The sequence below is a fragment of the Cottoperca gobio genome, chromosome 10, assembly GCF_900634415.1.
Source record: "Cottoperca gobio chromosome 10, fCotGob3.1, whole genome shotgun sequence".
NCBI classification, from domain to species: Eukaryota; Metazoa; Chordata; class Actinopteri; order Perciformes; family Bovichtidae; genus Cottoperca; species Cottoperca gobio.
In genome coordinates, this window is record NC_041364.1 from 15,336,443 (window position 1) to 15,356,520 (window position 20,078).

The 20,078-nt window shown below is 41.7% G+C and overlaps 2 protein-coding genes across 3 annotated transcripts in view; both read left to right on the top strand.

Moving 5' to 3' along the window:
- nexmifb (neurite extension and migration factor b) overlaps window positions 1–9,099 on the top strand; it is a 49,191-nt gene extending 40,092 nt beyond the window's left edge. Inside the window, exon 3 of the mRNA XM_029441867.1 lies at window positions 1,624–9,099. Coding sequence (XP_029297727.1) covers window positions 1,624–5,846 — 4,223 coding nt within the window. The 3' untranslated portion in view covers window positions 5,847–9,099. The remainder of the gene's footprint in view (window positions 1–1,623) is intronic.
- A 4,156-nt stretch (window positions 9,100–13,255) lies between these two features.
- On the top strand, window positions 13,256–19,981 carry rlim (ring finger protein, LIM domain interacting). 2 transcript variants are annotated; one of them, XM_029441285.1, is made up of 4 exons: window positions 13,256–13,483; window positions 14,604–14,827; window positions 15,959–16,072; window positions 16,154–19,981. In XM_029441285.1, the coding sequence occupies exons 2-4, from the start codon at window positions 14,659–14,661 to the stop codon at window positions 18,064–18,066; spliced, it is 2,196 nt and encodes a 731-aa protein (XP_029297145.1). In that variant the 5' UTR covers window positions 13,256–13,483; window positions 14,604–14,658; the 3' UTR covers window positions 18,067–19,981. The 2 variants fall into 2 exon arrangements, with proteins under 2 accessions (XP_029297145.1, XP_029297144.1); XM_029441284.1 differs by having other exon boundaries at window positions 13,257–13,483; window positions 14,601–14,827.
- Window positions 19,982–20,078: the final 97 nt, after the last annotated feature.

Genomic DNA, 20,078 nt, shown 5'->3' on the forward strand with positions numbered 1-20,078 from the left:
GCAGCCTCTCACAAGTTGCTGCTATAACAGTTTTTTGACTCTGAGAGGAGGAAAGAAGATGCATATTTCTCCTGAGGTTTTCTTCATTAAGGACGACAGTAGAGCAGTTGTATGCATTTAGAAAGCATTCTGGTTGCTCCAATGTGTCTGCAGGCTGCAGACCCAGAGAGACCTCCTCTCAGAAATGTCATTACCTCGTTAAATCACTCTCAAATCATATCCATATTCAAAGATTTTTACTCACCGTCAATACAGCCATGTTGAATACTGTTTGTTAAGCAGTCTTCCCCTCAAGCATTTATCACTACCTCAATAATGATTAGGCGCATCCATTTTAAAATGGGGAACGTTGCTAGTTAACCTCTGTGAGCACATTAATTGCTACAGTATGTTTTTCAATTTTAATTTTTTCTGGCATGATTTTTAGGAATATTTGTGAGGCAGCAGCAGCTTGGGATTGTAGAGGGAGGCAGGTGTAGTTGATATTGGTTGTACAGTCTCCAACATATGGGCCTGTCGTGTCCCATGTGTACGTACCTGCCTCCGCTGCTGTCATCTAATTATGCAGAGCAAACAAAGCTATGCGCCTGCTGCTTCAAGCCCGCTTCTGTGGGTTTTGATTGTTACTCATCAGATGGATGTCTCCAACTGATTAAGACATTGTCATAATCGACCTGCAGAAAATCACCAAAACCTACTTTCAATTTAGTCATTACTGCTATTGTTACTGCCAATCTGTGTAATTTTATGGTATCTTGTTACTTTAGAGCTAAGTGTGTCTAAAAAGATGAAATGCTAAAAGGAGGGGCATGTAATGCAAGATGACTGCATTAGTTTGATCTCATATATTGCTCCTGGGTTGTTGAAGGAAGACAAATAATACCATAGTATCATTGTTGTATATTATTTACATGAAGCAGGGAATTTCTAATCATTTTCAGTAACCCAATTAGTAACATTTTGGAGTGACTGTTCTCTGTCTATGAATGAAAGCTAATTTAACACAAACATATCAAAACCATTTAGTCACTATTATCTCATGAAATAAATGTTGCATAATTGTAGAAGTCATTCATTCCATTGATTTCCAACACCCACTTTCAGGACACTCAGAGAGAGTTTTTGTGTCTGAGAACTTTGCACTGCTTCCTGTAAGCGTATGATCAAATTTCTCATTTTGTTCTATTAAATACAACAACTGCATTTCTAGCAGCTCTTTAAAACTTTCACTTCTGCCACCATGGTAACTTAACATGAGGAAGGTGACATTTGTGAGTCACCTTCCTCATGTTTTATGTGTTCTGAGAATTTGGTAGGAATTTCTACGGCTGTGTTTCCTCTCGCCTACATTTTAACATCATTCAGTAATGGGAAAGAAGTTGTCTCTTGACTTGACATTGCTAATACCTCTTATTGAATCAAGTACAAAAATGGAAATATTAATGTTTAAGGCTGACATCACAAAATGACATTTTGAGCTGTAGGGGGTTAATTGACACTAATTGCATGTCAGCAGCCCAGAACAAATGTCAGTGTAACTACAGAATAAAAACAATATAATTTAACTTCAGACTTACATTTGAAAGATTTGAAAGATCTGAAATATTTTCTTTTTTTCTGCAGGGGTATGTGAGCAGAGTGGTGATCTGAGTCTGTGCGGCATTGTTGATGCTGCTCTCCCTCCATCCTCACCTCCTTCTGCCACAGAGACTTCTCAGCAAGCCTGCCCAACACACCCCAGGACCACGCCTACATCACCAACCCTCTCCCTGTCCCTTGGCACTGACTCCTCTCTGGGCCTGACAGCGGCTGCCTGCCCTCCCTCTGATGATGCTCCAACTGTAGTCCCACACCTTCAGCACACTCCCACTCCCACACCACTTCCCACCCCAGCTGTAAGCTCCTGGGGCCCAACAGGAGACACTCAGAAGACTTCCCTTCTGCTGCCTGTTGCCCTCCCTCTGTCAGCTACAATGATGGAGCCTGGCACTGTGTCTGCACTGACAGGGGAGTGTCTTCTTCAGCCTACCCGCACCTGCCTCGGCTGCTTCATTGAGACCTGTGATGCTACTGACCCTAATTCCATCCAGAACCCTCCCCTTGACCCTAACACCAACCCCGACACAGAGACGGGGCTTAGTGTAAGGATAGGCGATGTGAGCCGAGAGGACTTCTCTGACATCAACAACATCAGTATCCAGTGCCTGAGCCATGCGGGGGAGGCAGTGAGTCACTATGGAGAACAGCTCCTCTCTGACCAGCTACTTAGCTTTCCTCTGCCGAAAGCCCCAGGTGAGGGCAAGAGAGTTGACGGAAACAAAACAACAGAGGACTGTGATGACCCAGAGGATGATGCAACAGCTAAGAACTTGTATGAGGGACTGTTACTGGACAAAGTGAGCGGAGAGGAGGTTCTGCTGGCTAACGCCGGCCAGGACTGGGGCTACTTTGAATCCTTCATCAGTGAGAGTAAGATGGAACTGCTGGACCTTTGTTCAAAGAATGAACTGTCAGTCAACCTCTTCTCTGAAGAAGATGTTGACAATCTATTTGATGATGAGGACGATGATTCGACTTTAAGCAGTGATGTCTGTTCGCTGAAGATTCGCTATGAGTCTTTCCAGGACAACATGAGGGAAAAAACTAATGTGCTCCAGGAGGAGACACAATTTAACTTCTTCCCGAGTGTCCTGGCCAACTGTGCCAAGAAAGAGGAAGGAGCGGGAGTCTTGAGGAGGGGTACTGAGGAGCTTCAGCCCAAAACTGAGGAGTTCATACTGGAGACAGGACAGGAGGCAAAGGCTGCAGACGGCAGTAGTAGGAGCCCCCTTGACGGCTCCCAAGGCTCACCCATGTCCACTCCCAAAGTCAACTACCTAATAGACTTCAATTCCACGGAGGAGTCTGGCGAGTTCAGTGATGACAGCTCCTGCACTGGCTCCTCCTCAGACACCCTGCAGGAGGGCAAGTTTAAGAAGGGACACTCAAAGAGATTGCTCAGCCCCTCTAACCCTCTCAACTACGGCTTACGCTCCAAAAGGAAGGTTCGATACAGTGACGATTACTTATATGACGTTGACTCGCTTGAGAGTGAGAAGAATGCAGAGAAAAAAGAAAAAGCTCCCTCTGGTCAAAAGGAGGAGGAGGATGTGGACTGGTGCCCCAAAAAGCGTCGAAAATCCTGTCGTAAAGAGCCGCCGGTGGTCATCAAGTACATAATCATCAACAGGTTTAAAGGAGAAAGACTCATGTCAGTGAAACTAGGCAAGTTGGACCCTGTGGATGCTACTGTGAGCTTAAACACCGACACAGTAAGCAAATATGAGACACTGGCTCCTCTGAAGGATTTCTGGCAGGAGAAGCAAAGAGAGAGACAGGAACAGCTTAAGCTGGCTGCCAGAGATAAACAACAACGCGGTTTTCATCTAAATGGACGCCGGCATCGCCCTTTTAATTCTAGTCATCCCAAAAGGAAATACAAGATTGCAAACAGGCTTAAGGTTCAGAGGATTCACGCTGTGGAGCAATCAGCAACAGTACAGTGCACTCCTCTCTCTGATCGGGGCCAGGGAGGTGTCACTAAAGAAGAGGCCACCCCCACGGTAGGGGGAATAATAGCAGCCCCTGGCCTCCCAGTCACATTAGACACAAACTCCATCACGCACACAGTCACAGCCAAGAGCCGGTCACAGGAGAGGGAAGAGAGGGAGGGGAGGAGATTGGGAGGAAATAAAACAGTCAGGATAAGGAAATTCAAAAGCGAAGCCAGGCTGAGGAGCAAGAAAATGAAAGAGGCAGAAGGAGAGGAGGGGAGGAGTGTGACAAATGAAACGGATGCCTGTGTCGCTGGAGCACAGATTGAAGACCCTACTGCTGGGTTAGAAGAGGCAGGCATTAGCTCAACTACAGTCAAACCCCATTTCTCTGACAATACCACCACCGCTCACACATCTGAGGAGAAATTCCCCTTTGTTTCGTCCACTTGCTCTTCTGACAAATCTCCACCCTCAGAGGCAGTGGAGGCGGGTGTCCCTGTTATCCCAGGGGGCTACCTGCAGACCCTGTTAGATGCCACAGACTCCTCCGGTGGGGCAACTATCTCTTATTTCCCCCAGCAGCCCTCTAGACAGCAGTATCCTCTGGGGCTATCCCTAGAGGAGAAACAGTTTTCTTCTCTACAACTCGCTCAAAGCTGCGTCCTCTCTCCTCCCTCTGAGTCAGAGCTCCAGCAGTCTCCCCAGAATTGCCCCAGCTTCCCCCAGATGTGGCACCCGCAGCTCTGCGCGAGTCACAGCCAGAGCTTTGGGCCCGAGACCCCTGAGACTCCCATCTTACCCAACACCTTCCCAGCTGCTGTGCCCCTGAATGACAGCCTGCCAGTGTCTAACTACAGCCAGCTGAGCCCTGAGGCCGACAGGTTACTTTATGAGAAGAGCTACCTGACTGAGGCAGGGCTGCAGCCTGGGGCAGATCTGCAAGTGTGTCAGTCTGCCTGTGTGGAGGGCCAGGTGCTATACCAGAGAGGGTCCCTGTGCACAGACAATGGCAGGCTCATCAGCTATGACTCAGTGGGCTCTCTGTCAGCCTCCTCCAGCAATTACAGCTCCCTCAGCCTCAAGTCCTGTGAGCGAGAGGGTGAGGAGGAGGGCCGAGACAGTTTCTTAGCTCATTGCAGTCCTAAAGTGGTGATTCAGCAGAGTGTGGACGCCCTCACCCCACTCAGGGAGTCCTCAGACCTGCTGGACATCTCCAACTTCACCCCTGACAAGTTTAGACACTCATCACTGTCAGAGCTTTCCCCTCCTGAGACCCCCAACCTGTCCCCCCAGGTGGTGGGGCGTGAGATGAAGATGGCAGGGAATGTTGGAGAATACCAGGATGTGAATGATATGACTATGGACTGCAACAGGGAGGTAAAGTGGAACTGTGATGTTATGCAACAACAAGAGCACACAGCAAATGTATACACCGTGGAAGACAGCCAGTTTCCGCTGCACAACTTCAACAGTCAAGATGTGTTACGTTTAGATAAAAAGGAGCTGGGGGTTAACGAATTTGATGAAAAGACTGGTGAGATGTTGGCTGGTGCGAAAAGCATTAAGTCAAAGAGGAAAGGCAATTGCAAACAGACAGCTGCAGGACAGAGCCCAAAGAAAGTCCGGGCTCCCAGAGCTCCTAAGTCAGAAAAGGTCAAGACCCCCAAACAGAACTCGCGTTCCACCAAAAAGATAAAGGCCATGTTGGAGGGTAAGGCAGCAAAGAACCAGGCAGGTGGTTGTGGCCCAGGCCTGACTGACAGTAGCAGCACTGGAGACTGGTCTGGCATCGGCTGGTCAGAGAGTAACAGCCTGGTCGGGGACGACCAGAGAGAATTTGAGGAGCCCTCCAATATTCTGTCCAACATTGTCTCTGGCATGGCTGAGGTCCAAAGGTTCATGATGGCCTCCATTGAGCCACTGTGGAATCCCATGTCTGAGGCCTGCATGCCCTCCGAGGCTAATAGCCTCAACCTAAAGACCCTGAAAATCTTGGCAGGCACAGAGGCCGACCTGAAGAAAAAAGGAGCTGCCCTTACAGGGGCTGGGAGAGGCAGAAAGGCAGGGGGAAAGGGAGGGAAAAACCAGGCCAAATTCAACCCCTCTCATCCCTTGTTCCCTCAACTAGCTCTGGGCTGTAACATGTTTGATAAACCCAACTTTATTAACCCTGGGCCCGCACACAAAAAGCTGTACCGCCACAAGACCAGTGCAAAGTTCCCGCGGATTGAGACACTGAAGGGGAAGCGAGCTGAGAGAGACCCAAATAAGGACATAGCACTGATGACCTCTTTTGAGAAACTGAGGTAATATTTTGTTATCAGCTCCTGTTGCACCCCCTTCTCACTTTCCCCCACTACCTGCTCAGTCCTCCCTCCCAAGCATACCTACACTGACGCTATGCCAGAGCTGCATGAGTACTACGTTCCCCCTGACTACTCCCACTTCCTTTTAACCCCCACCCGAAGAGGAAATTAATATCTGCATGAAAAACTTCTTGTACTTTGCAAACTACCTATTGAGTGATTGTGTCAAGCTTGATTGAGATTTGAAACGACCATGGCTGCATTTTTCTTGCTTTTGTTGTTTCTGCTTTGTTTGTTCTTCTTATAGTCGTTTTTGTTTTATTTTTGTCTGAAAAAAAGAATAAGCCTTGAAAAGAGTTCTGTCGCCTATTTGAGGAACTTTGTTTTTGTATTTTCTCAGCAGAACTAGCTCCCCTGAATTATGTATTTATCCCCCTTTTCCCTAAAGATGTAGCTATATACACAAATGCATTGAGTGACATCTACGCACCCCTCCTCCTCATCTGTTTTTGTATGCAGAATATGGATGTCCTGTTGTTGCTGTCCTTCATACACTGCCTGGCTCATTTCAAGAAGGAAACCTACGATTAATGAGCCCTATTTAAGCCCAAGACATCTTGAAAACACAAGATGGGACCATTTTGTATTGATGACATATCAGACGTTGTCTTTTCTCCCCCTCAAAGTTGGAGCGACTCCCCATTTCCTTTTATCAAGTGTTTCTTTTTCCACAGGAGTTTAGAGGAACTGGTTATCTAAATTTACATTTTTACGCCTTGCAAATTCATAAAAGCTCCACCCTCAGAGTATTTTTGTCAATGTTGTTGTACAGAGACATGCAATATTTGCAAAAAAAGATGATTATAATCTTAAAATCAATGTGCCAAAAGTAACAATGCTGTGTAAATGACCTCTTATATATGTGTGAATATTGGCTGTTCCTCTTTTCTATCCGTTGGAGTATTGGCTGTTCGGGTTGGAGACTCCTTACAGAGACTTGCCACTACAGGAATTCTTTATTTGGGACTTTTCTCTCTTCTCTGATGAAAGGCACCAACAGCTGGCAGTGGTACACCACCACTCACTAAACCAAATCAGAAAGACTCTGAATTCTCCTCGTTTCCCCCACTTCGTTTGCCAAATTCAATTTACCTCAACATCGCCTGGCACTGAGAAGCAACAAAAGAGAAGCAAGGGGAAGATCTGCTCTGAAGGCTACTGTAGAGGAAGACGAGGAAAAAAAGAGATGCTCAAACGAGCTTTCTCTGGACCAAGGAGAGTGTAGTGCAGATGTTTGAGGGTAAGCAGGGGAACTATTTGTCAGTTGGAGGCTGTGCCTCACTGAATAGCTGTTTTGTACTGGAAATTCAAGGCAGTTTATTACTCATAGAGATTCTGATGTACTCATCAGTCGTGAATGGACATAACATTTTTGCAGTTAGATTTAATGTGAATGTGAAAGCAGTTTTCAGTACAAATGGAATCAGTAATCTTGTAAATGAAGGAAAGCATGTCTTTGCATTAGCTCCACGTGGGAATCTTACTTCTATCTTACCTGAGATGGTAATTTAAACAGTAATTTCTCTTCACATTCTCATGTAATTTGTTTCTTAACACTGCCATACTTTATGAGTGGTTATTTTGGTTCATTTATCACATAATGTCTTAATTTAACTTCTTTCTTTTGAAGGTACTTTTTTTTATATGGTGTCTTTAACTGTCATTTCAGTTTTGATGGGTCAATATTTTGGCAGAAATAAATGTCACCAGAAAGTCAAGGCCAAATAAAGGCACAAATTGAAAAAGAAAATGTATTGGTACTATCTGATCCAGTGTATTCCCGGGCCATTTATATTAATTACTTTGGGCTCATTCACTGCCTCACTGCACTGAAATAAATCCACCTTAAAATGAACCATACAATCATGTTTAATCAGATATAACGTCTTTTGATTTTATATACTAAATGTATTTCAGGAGAAATGCAGAGCCCCTTCACCTTGTTACAAGAGTATCTTTTATAAATATATACTCAAACAATAGGCCTTTATTTTCTCTTTCTTTTGAATGTTGAATATCATTTTTAAACATAGCAGTAATTACATGAGACTGCATGGAGATGTGCGGACAAATTGAAGCTTGATTCAAAAACAGGCCTTGTCACACTGGATATGGTAATTCTGAGGTAATAGTAATTGATTGCTTGCATATGGCAAGAATCAAAATCAATCTTTCTCTGTCTCTTTCTTTCGCTCCTCTCTGCCATGATCCTTTGTTTCTTTTCTCCAGTGTATCAGGGTTAGGACCAAGACAAGCTGCTGATGGGAAGCTCCACATGGGCTGCAAGCCCATTTAGTCTGCCTTCTCTCATTTCTGCCTATTGTCAAATTGAATGTACTTCTCTGAGTTCATAGTTTCTTTTTGTTTTTAAAATGTGCCACTGTTGAGCTGCCTCATGTTAATGGTGCTAAGAAAGCTGACAATTGTTTTCTTTTCTTTTTTCTTTTTAATTGTTTTGTTTTCCCAGAGTTAACAAAAAAGAAATGCAAAATAGATTAGGTACCTAACCCTCTTTATGAATGTATATTAAAATGTTATGTTTGATGTATTCACTTCATTATTCTTTGACATTGATTGGAATTACTTTTGCTCTTTTCATTAAAAGATTACCGAGCTTTATATATACTGTCTAGAGTTGTTACCAGAAGGAATCTTAATGAACTCTTGACACTACAAAATCTTGTATATTTTTTGTGTGCCAATTTGTAACATATTTTGTAAGTGTATATTTTTCTTAGAAAGTGCTGTGAAGTATTTGTGTGTGTGAGTAACCTTTTATGCGCCTCTATGGGCAGTGGAAAGGATATACAATGACAAGTTTCTGGTTTTAAAAACCAAAATATGAAAGTATCAACAGAAAACTAGAAATATTTACATTTTGTTGGGAGTTTTGTAATAAGACCATGATCTTGTTGTGAGAGTGTTGTGTTACTGTGCAAAACACAAATAAGCAAAGAAAAAAAATGAAAACCTGGAAAAAAAATATAATTTGTGAACAATTTGCTGTTTTATAGATTTTCATGTAAATTATTTGAGTATTATTTTGTTTTTTGTTTTGTTGTAACTGTTGCAAAGGTTTTAAATATTTGTGATCAAGCCTGTATGGTGATAATGTAATATTGGTAACTTGCTGAGTTTTGTAATAATGTTTATGGAGTAAATATACAAATTAAAATAAGATTTTGAATGCTGCTTTCTGAAGAGCGTTGGGTTGTGTTTTTTACCTCCCACCCATTGCTGTAGACATGAACTACAGTATAAAATATAACAGTAAACATAGAAACTCTACACTCTTCACTTCTCTGCAAACAAAATCAGTCCAAAACAATAAATGCAGGTTATGGAATGCAATTTTTTGAAAACACACATTAAAAACATCTTATTGATATATCAGGAGTGAAGTGTATGTAACACATCTGTTCAAAATATCTGCCCTATCAGTGTGGTACTACTACAAGAATAGTGATAGGGAAGAATATAATCTGTTAGATTCAATATTTGCTTTTTCCACATAATTTGTAAGTGTAAATACAACCTCAATAACTCCAATAAATCTGTCCTTATTTGTTATATTGGAATATTCTTAGACATAAGGAATTTTAATTTCTGCACAAGCCTGGCTTTGGCTCATGTTATTTTAATGTCATATCTAATTAGCGCTCAGGGTCAGGCATTGCTAGAGTGACTGCTCATCCATAACTCTGAGCCCGGCTGCTGTGGTCCACACTGCAACTCATTCTGGCATGCTTAATTGGAGCTGGAGATACTGTCTCAGACCATAAACAGATCCTGTGATGTATGCCTCCAAAATTGTCAGGTGGTATTAGCATTGTTTTTGTTCTTTAGTCACCCATAGCCAATAAGGGAGGAAGCGAATTATAAAATGGAAAGTCTAATGCAATGGATCAGGTACACCTGTGGTTATTAAATGAGACCCTAGTTGTTTTGTCAGTGTGTGCTCACACTGCGTGGACAGCCATAGACTGTCTCATTAGGACAATTGTTTGTGTTTTTTGACTATAGAGTAACATTTTCAAAGAATCAGCATGAGTCTTTCTAATGTAGGAGTGTACTTATTGAGTCAAATCACAACAACCTACAAACAACACAATTACTCACACACATTTCTTTGTTTGGCTGGCCGTTTATTGTTAGTATTAGAAAATATTTTTTGTGTGTACAAAACCAAAAGGTTTTAGCCAATGCAGAGGCTTTCAACAACTGTCCAATTGTTTCCTCTACCTTTACTGATAGTTGTGTATTTACAGGTACAGGTAGAGGAAGAACACAATTCACCCAAGTATGTGTAGGCGATAGTTGTAATTGTGCTTACTAGTTAGTTTTATGCACGTTGGTTTACAAATGGCCTGTAAATAGATGCCACCTACTGCCAAAGGGTCCTCACAGGGTCTCCTCCGGCATGCTGCTGTATATCAATACAGTCCCACCTCCACCCACACTAAAGTCTCGGCCCTGCGATAAGCCTGAGGTCTTCATTGCTTTAAAAAATCTATTATCTTTTACTTTCTTAGATTATAATCTTAACGATAATGAGCAATGTATTCTCCCTGACTTTGACTCTGCAATGGACCTTTTTGATGTTTTCACTCGGATGCATTAGAGGTCAGTGCAGTGGCTTTATGTCCTCTACAAAACAAAACATTTCTGCATTGCATTTATATTTATGTGTAAAGAAATTGGAGTACAAAAGTTTCATAACACTTTGACACTATGGAATATTGTTTGTAGAAATTAAATTTAGTTAAATAGTAAAAAAAATGATTTCTGAGTTGCCACTCTTATACACTATTGTGTGCGCTCAAATTAATTTAATTTAATTATCAATTCAGTCGCTTAGTCGCTTTGCCCCCTTGCTCGGACCCCACTCATTTTACAATTCGGCCTAATGCACAGTTGCGACGCTATCGCATTGACAAAATCTGTCCACAGAAAGATAAACACCTAGCAAATAACTCAAAACAGCTTCTGGAGTAGTTCCCGCAGCAGTAGGTGTCTCCAGGAGCACATTTTGCCACGATGACACACACACAGACTCACAAGGTAATAATCTACCAGTCAGAAACGTTGGGGTTATGGTTACACATACTGTACTGTGTTTTTCTACTTTTTCTTTTCTTTTTTTTCGATTCCTTACTTATCCTTTGATGATGGGGCAAATGAGTGAGTGAGTTTATATGACACAAAAACATGCCAGCTACAAACAACATGGCCTTGGACAATATACAATATAAACTATATGCTATAGGCTACTGTGTGCTTTTGTACACAGTGCACAACCCCACTGTACAACACTACAGACTATACAACTAAGTAAGTTATTAACGGTGCAAAACAGTCACATATGATTTTATTTACTGCACTTTTGTTGCCATTTAAAAATCACTATTAGGCATTCTGTCTATAACATTGACCATTTGTCTTTGTTCAACAAGAGAATGGAAACCATTTTAAAACACAGTCAAAATGGCATAAATTATATAATGAGATAATAAATGTGTAACTATAAAATACATTAGTCGTTTTAATTTATGATGTGAAATAAGCTATTGGAGGCTATTGGGGTTATTTGTCATGCATGGTTATGGACATAAGACAGACAATTTTATTAAAGCCTTTAATTAAATATTTTTGCTGGCCATTTAAGCACATCGGTTTGCCTCCAGATCTTTGTCTTCTAGCCTGAATTCTGCAGAAGGTTAGAGGTTTTTGTTGTTGTTTGAATATAAGAATGTACTCACAATTAGCCATGAAATGTCTATAAATAAAGTAAGAAAATACATTGGCATCACAAGAAGGTAATAATAATAATAATAATAATAATAATAATAATAATAATAATAATAATAATAATAATAATAATAATAATAATCATCATCATCATAGGACAACATTTAAAATAAATAAGATTGTGGTGACATCTCCAGACAAATATCTCTAAGTAAAATGTACATGCCATGGACATACATTTCATATTTGTTACAAATTTGAGAGACTCAAAATAACATTTATTCAAACATTCAAACATTTCAAACATTCAAACCAAAAACGGTGGTCAATGTTGCAGTGTATTTTTGTATTTATCTATAACAGCCTGTATTTTTACTTGTACTTTCATATTTATAATTTACAGCATTTATCTCTTATTTTTATTTTTACTTACTTTTTAATTGAGGGGAGGGGGGGGGGGGGGCAGATGTCTAATGTCATTTGTCTTTAAGCTGCTGGATGCCTACATTTCCCTTGGGATCAATAACGTATCTATCTATCTATCTATCTATCTATCTATCTATCTATCTATCTATCTATCTATCTATCTATCTATCTATCTATCTATCTATCTATCTATCTATCTATCTATCTTTAAATTAAAAACTACTTGAAATATGGGGTTGAATTAATACATTTTGCTAAAAATATAAATTAGAAAAGTTATTAAAAATAAATAGTGCATAAACTGTTGAAAATCACATTCATCTCATTGAAAATAAGTTATATTGTCTTTGGCTTCAATACTATTTGAACATGTTGTTTTGCACAATATATAATTCTCAAAGTCTTTCAATGATGTAATACAATATTGGCATCCATAAGACAGATCAATTAAACTTTCTTTGAAGAAATCTAAGTATACATGTTTGTTGGATACATTTTGTGTAATATTTTCAGATGTATTCTCTAATTCAGGGGTGTCAAACTCATTTTAGTTCAGGGCCACATACAGCACAATTTGATCTCAAGCGGGCCAGACCAGTAAAATCATAGCATAATAACCTATAAATAACAACAACTGCAAATTCTTCCCTTCGTTTTAGTGCAAAGTACACGTACATTCTGAAAATGTGCAAATGTTATCTTTTTACAAAAAATTATGAACAACCTGAAATTTCTTAAGAAAAAAAGGTGCAATTTCAACAATAGTATGCCTAATTTTATAATTTACACATGTGCATTACAACTTACAGATCACAGTGTATCTACAAAGGCACAGAACATTTTGTCACAGGTATCTGGAACAGTATTTTACTTTATGATCAAAACACTAAGTTTTACACTTTGCAAAGTCCTCCCGTGGGCCGGATTGGACCCTCTGGCGGGCCGGTTTTGGCCCCCGGGCCGCATGTTTGACTCCCCTGCTCTATTGCTGTAATGCAGAGTCTCAGGACGGTAGGAGTATTCGCATTTCCAGCCGCATCGTGACGCTACAGCTGAACAGTGCCACACTGTTCAACACAAACTTCCTTTTTTAATGCTCTTGATTGAAAATAGTTGATCTTGTTGCCCTGCGAAAAGTCTTTCAGGCAGCCCCACGTACAACTCACCCCACCTCATGCACTGCGATTGGCTCAAAGCGGGTTATTGCCGCTTGTGTCTACCTGGAAGGTTAAACTCAGGGGAAATTGTCGTACCGTTCTCAGTTTCCGGAAGATCTTTGGAGCCTTCCTAAAAGAAAGAAAATGGAATCCTGAAATCGCACTTAGCTTAACAGTCGAGCGTTTTTGAGAGAATATCAGTAGAACAATTTGGAAGTACAATTACATTGCTAATAACATCATTGAACAGGTAATGTAACAGCAATTTGGTGACATACTGTATATTCCTTCTGATTACCTTTACTTTCATTAGCTAGCTAATTTTAGCTTGTTTGTGAACTGGTTGTGAACGTCATTGGTTGACGTCGCTTGCTTAGTTAGCTTGCGGTGATGCTAACAGTAGCTTCAATGTCTTTTTAATGAAACCCTCGTGTATTCCCCAAGTAACAATAAACAAGACTAAAAGCAAGTCCACGTCATGTTTCCTAACACCAGCAGTTTGTGCTAAGCACGTATTTAAGTTAAAGTAATGTACCCGAGGACACTCATCACGAAGTTACTGGCTAAGTTAGCGTTAGCTAATGTTAGACATGGAAGCTAACTAGCTTTAGCGCAGTGAAAGCTCAACACAACCGGGGTTGTTTGGTCATCTGAAAAGCTTGTTTTGAGCCGACGATACACATGTATCAAACTCACTCACCACCAGTCGTTCATTAATTTGCTTCACATATAACACGCATAGTGGGTGCTCCTTTTATAGCTAATGTTGGTTGAAGTTGTCAGTTTTGGCAACCGATTAAAAATGATGGCTAAGCTAAGCTAGATGATGCCATTTTGTTTTTATCTCGACTTTGACCAACATACTGCTTTCCCCTAGGACTTAAATATACACAAACCGTCAAATTATTCATAGTTATTGTGTACATTAAACGGTCACAGTTTCAATTTTGTTCAGGATAAGTTCGTTGTACGTTAGGATTAATGCAATGGCTCAGCTGGCTAACGTTGTGTTTATAGTAATTTAGCATGTCAGTTTGCTTGTAAACCATGCTAACATTAGCTACTCGGTCGATGTTCACAAATATTGAGCGTGTAGCATTGTGATGCTTTGATATCACCCGGGGTTTACCTTGATGGACAATTTTCCTGGTTACAAGGAAGTCCTTTTATCTGGTTGATAGTAATACACTGATTCGGTCATTACATTCAGCATAGCTAACAGAGTGGAAATACTTAAAGGTGTAAAGTGTGTAATAAGACATTTCATTGGCCTTTGGTGAAATCCTGTGTCTACTTTATATTCTAAATCAGAGTATTCTTAGATGTAATTTCAATAAGCTATAAATGTTATCTTTTTTTTGCTGCAGCAGCTGGATCTTGCTGAAGATTGGAGAGCATCCCTCAACCTCCCTCCCTTCTGATTCAATGGAAGGGTCTGACAGTTCAGAGCAGAGTGGCAGTGACCAGCCAGAGTCACAGCGCAGAAGGCAGCTGGACCGCCTGGACAGGGAGGAGGCCTTCTACCAGTTTGTCAACAATCTCAGTGATGAAGATTATCGTCTCATGAGAGACAACAATCTTTTAGGCACCCCAGGTAATAAACCTTTAATTTAATTGCTCGAGGATGATGTGATTAGAATTCGGTGGCAAAGTGTCATTATTACTGTCTTCACAAAACACGTTTTTGGCCATAACTCAAGAAGTCATACGCTAACTATTAGGGATGTCACGATTCTCCTCAATTTGATTTGACTTTCCATTTGTCCTTCATCCTTCTCTCGGTAACAAGATTTTTTCTGCCCAGGTGTCATGGGATTCCTGGGCACTGGTACAGCCAACATTCTGAAAACGTGTAGTATTGCAGTCAGAGCTCAAGACCCCCACACGAGCAAGAAACTTAAATAAATAGCGTACAGTTGTTAGAAGGAGAAGTTTTCACAGCAATGGAAAATAGAGAGTAAATTATGACTTATTTAACTCCCTAATAAAAACAAGGATGCAAACCGTACTAACTGAGTCATTGTTCCGGGATTGGGACATGACAGTATTTTTTTGTGGGAGTAGGAGGGGACAGGAGTGAAAAAATCCATTTCTGTATCACCCTCTACTGCCAATCTGCCTTTATGGAGAGCGTGAGAAGGTTTATCCTCATCTGAGTATGTGTGTGTTTATGTATGTATGTATGCGTGTGTCTGTTTTGGTGCCTCTTCGCCTCTGCCACCACACTGCATAGTTCCAACCTGATCATCTAGCTGGCCTTCCTTAACAGCGTGTTGAGACTGCTGACCTCCAAGCCTGGATGCCATTGCCCCAGCATCCCACTGTGAAGAACAGAGCACTGGCTACTACAGACTGATGCGAACTGCAGGAGCCTGTTGCACACTGAAGGATCGGAGTCTCTTCAGGAAGAGCAGTCTGCTCTCCCCAAAAATAAAAAAAATACATACCTGTAGAGCTATTCTAGATTCACTTTGGTTCATCTGCCAGATATGTAGCTGTTACAATGTGTCCTTCCAACTTCTCTTCTTCCTACCAATTAATTAAAAACATATTAGTGTAGGGAGTTGATCGTTCAATTCTCACCAGTTTTGGTGGTAAGGTTAGACTAGAGAAAAGGAAGTGTACTAAACACCGTCTAGTAACCTTCAAGGAGTTATTGCCAAAAAGTATATTTGTTTCCTTTTTAATAATAGACTTTTGTTTTGTTTTGCAATGTCTCTTTCAGGCGAGGTGACAGAGGATGAACTGTTTAGTAGACTACAGCAAATCAAGGATGGTCCAGAACAGCAGAATAACAGCACTACTGCCCCCAGTACTGAAAGTGGAGAAGATCCAGTTGGTAAGTTTACCATTTCTTTGTTCTTCTGTGATTTACTGTCAAATTTCTATGATTTGTCACTTGTTAACTTCTGATTTTCAGAACCACCAGAAAACTCGGAGGATCCTGCCAATGGCGATAGTCTCTTAGACTGGTTGAACACAGTGAGGCGCACAGGCAACACAACCAGAACTGGTCATCGTGGAAACCAGTCATGGCGGGCCGTAAGCCAGACCAACCCAAACAGTGGCGATTTCCGCTTCAGCCTGGAAATCAGTGTGAATCGCAACCTGGCTGAACAGCAGGCAGCTGCTGAAGGGGAGCAGGAATCTCCACAGGAGCCTTCACAGGAGCCTTCACAGGAGCCTTCACAGGAGCCTTCACAGGAGCCTACACAGGAGCCTACACAGGAGCCTACACATGAGCCTTCACATGAGCCTTCACAGGAGCCTTCACAGGAGCCTACACAGGAGCCCACACAGGAGCCTACACAGGAGCTTACACAGGAGCCTATACAGGAGCCTATACAGGAGCCTACACAGGAGCCTTCACAGGAGACTCCAGAAGAATCTTCAGAGGGTCAAGAAATGGTGACAAGTGTTGAACCACAGGTGGCAAATGTTGAACCACAGGTGCCAATGGAGACGGAAGTGGTGGAAGAACCAGTTGTTGAGGAATTAGCTGTCTTAGTGGAGCCAGAACCAGAGCCTGAACTAGAAGAAGTTGTTTCACAAGAGATTTTAGGAGAACCTCCCTGCTCACCTGCCGCCCTGCCGATACAACCCCCACTCTCTCCTTCTCCACGCAGAGGACAAAGGAGAGCCCGCAGCCGCAGTCCAGAACCACGCAGGACTAGGGTGCGTACAGCAAGGAGCCGCTCCCCTCTCAACCTGGATCAGCTGGATGGTCTCTCTAATCCACGTAATACTCACAGCTCTCAAGGCCTCAACTCTGCCATCAATGCTCCCCCTGTGCCTCAAGTGGAGGGCAGTTCACGGACTCGACAACACGTTCTTTCTAGGCAAAGCACTGCTGACAATGATGTTCAGCCACCTAGGGCTGGCACAGAAACGGTCCCAGAGGCCCAAAATGTGGGATCTCAGGAAGGAGAAGCTGCTGGGGGGGAAGGGGGTGCAGCAGGGCGCCGTCCCCCTACTATTATGCTTGATCTCCAGGTACGTCGTGTGCGTCCAGGCGAATATCGCCAAAGAGACAGCATTGCTAGCCGTACCCGCTCGCGCTCCCAGAACTCTAACAACACATTTCTTTATGAAAGTGAGCGTGGTGGTTTTCGTAGGACTTTCTCACGCTCTGAGCGTGCTGGTGTGAGGACCTACGTCAGCACTATCCGCATTCCTATACGAAGAATCTCTGATGCAGGTTTGGGAGAGGCCACCTCAATGGCTCTCCAATCTATGATTAGGCAGATTATGACTGGTTTTGGTGAACTCGGCTACCTCATGGATTCAGATTCTGATTCTTCAGATTCAAACCGTGGAGCCAGCACACCTGCGGACCTGGCTGAAGCCCTCAACAACCCGGATGCTACTCTTGCGGCCGCTCCTGTAGCTGATGTTGATGAACCACCTGTGGCTGCAGGAGTCAGAGCAAGGACAGCTGAGACTGATATTGAGGAGGGCCTTGCAACTGCTCCCCCTGCTTCAGGTGGCAGGGTTCGACCTAGACCACCCATCAGTCTAGAGGAGCCCAGCTCACTGCCCTTCCTGCGGCTTGCCCACTTCTTTCTTCTAAATGATGACGACGAGGACCAGCCCCAGGGGCTGACCAAAGAGCAGATTGACAACCTTTCGATGCGCAACTTTGGTGAGAGTGATGCTTTGAAGACTTGCAGTGTCTGCATAACGGAATATGCAGAAGGTAACAAGCTGCGTGAGTTGCCCTGTTCTCATGAGTATCATGTGCACTGCATTGATCGCTGGCTATCCGAAAACTCCACTTGCCCCATTTGCCGCAGGGCTGTCTTGGTATCGGCCAACCGAGAGAGTGTGGTGTAGCTTATGAAAGACTGTAGGCCTTTTGTCTCAACCTAAATAATCTAATATCCCAAGTCCATAAGAGGCTTTGTGGAAATGTGTCTCCACTGTTGAAATGTATTTTCTTCATACCATTTGTGAGTTTGATCATAATGCAGTCACGGGTTTTATTTGGGGTGCTCCATACAAGACATTTATTATTGCAGTCCAAAGTTAGGCACAAGCAATGCATGCTGTTTGAATCCACCTGTAGTGACCGAGCAGTTTGTTGCATTGCGTCAAGTCATGTACACAAACAGACCGGTATCTCTTAAAGAATCCCCTGGTTATAAATGCTGACACCTGCAGGTAGTTCAGGCACATCTGCTCTTTTGTATTAACTCCTAATGGCGCCTTGTATACCAGAATTTGGGTATTGGTACAATTCTTAGTTACACCAGTTCAAAGTATTAGCTGTAAATAAGCTTGTAAAAATAATTTTGAATCATACTTTGTATCAGTGAATTGGTTTTGAATTGTGAATTCTCATGAAGATTATGGTCATGTTGGCGGCAATTACACTCTATCAGAGCATCCCTAAATTTACTGTTAAACAAATAGGTGGTATCAGTGTACACAGCAGAATTATTCAGAGATTGTGATGTCCAAAGGATGTAGGACATTGAGTGGTTTGCCATTTACAGTGTGACTTGTACTCTCCTTTGTTCATCTGCAAGAAACAAGCTACTGTTTTGGCTTGGCATACACCATGAAAACTCAGTGTGATGAATTGTTTAAAAAAAATAGAATGTTGTACAGACATAAGGGAAAGATAAATCCAACTAGGCTACTTTTGCAAAGTGTAAGTTTATTTTGGAATCATATAGCATCTTTATTTTCTTGATCACTAAAAATGATTGAGTAGTAGTCATACCAGAAATTAGGGGTGTCTCAATATTGGTAGTAGATATTGGGTTGATATCAAGTTGTTGGCATGTGAATTTTTCCAGCTCAACAATACTATACTAACAGGCATGACATGTCGAAAAATTTGGATATGTTTTCTTTTGCTTTTTTCACCCAAATGTAAAAGGATGTTTTACTTTTTAATGTACAACAATGATTTCACAATCATTTTGTCCTTTCATCCATTAGCTACAGGTCCGATTCTTTAATTTTTTCACTAAGAAATTGGATTGTCTTTAATTATTGACCGATGAATTAAGTTATCTAAGATGCTATTCGCATAGATGGGAATGACCAGACATTGATTTTAAAATGAAATGTCAACACAAGCCAGAATAGATCTCTTTACCTGGAGGTCCAACTTAAGTTATTAACCCAAAGCTTCGAGTCTCAGACGCAAACCAAGTCTGAAAAAATCCACATCATTGTCCTGTCTTATTAAGGCTCCAGTAGAAAGTCAAGTTGCTCGCCTACTGTGCCCTCCTTCTGCCCCATGAGCAGATGCTCCATATCAGTGCAATACATGCTAAAGTGAAAGTAGGGAAATACAAACCATGATATATATGTATGCTATTGTTAAAAACTGTTGTTTATTGCTAAAATCTTAAATGAAGACTTATTACCTTTTTAAAATGTGTTGAAGTTATTTTATTTTCATTTTATTTAGAAGTTCTGTAGGTTTTAATAGCACTGTTGAAGAACAGGAACACTGGCTAAAGGAAGAAAAGGGCATCACAATGAATGCCATCCTGTCATGTCTTGTTCCACCGTTTGATGTCTTTGCCACAATTATTACTTCCCTTTGTGGGACATAAAGGTTTGAGTGCAAGATGTTGTCATTGTTATATACCATAAACATGTAAATGAAATGTATGTTCCCTCTTAGGCCATTCTTTAGTTTTGGCCTTGTTCTGTGTCACCCAGTGCAGTATGTTAACTGGGTGTTAAATGAAACTAACCGCTGAATTAAACAAGTTGTTATGCTACAAAATGCATTGCAGGTATGCATTCTGTACACTCACTGTGCTGTTTGGTAATTGTATTCTGCATTCAGGTACACGCATTAATTATATTACTTCTGCCTTATA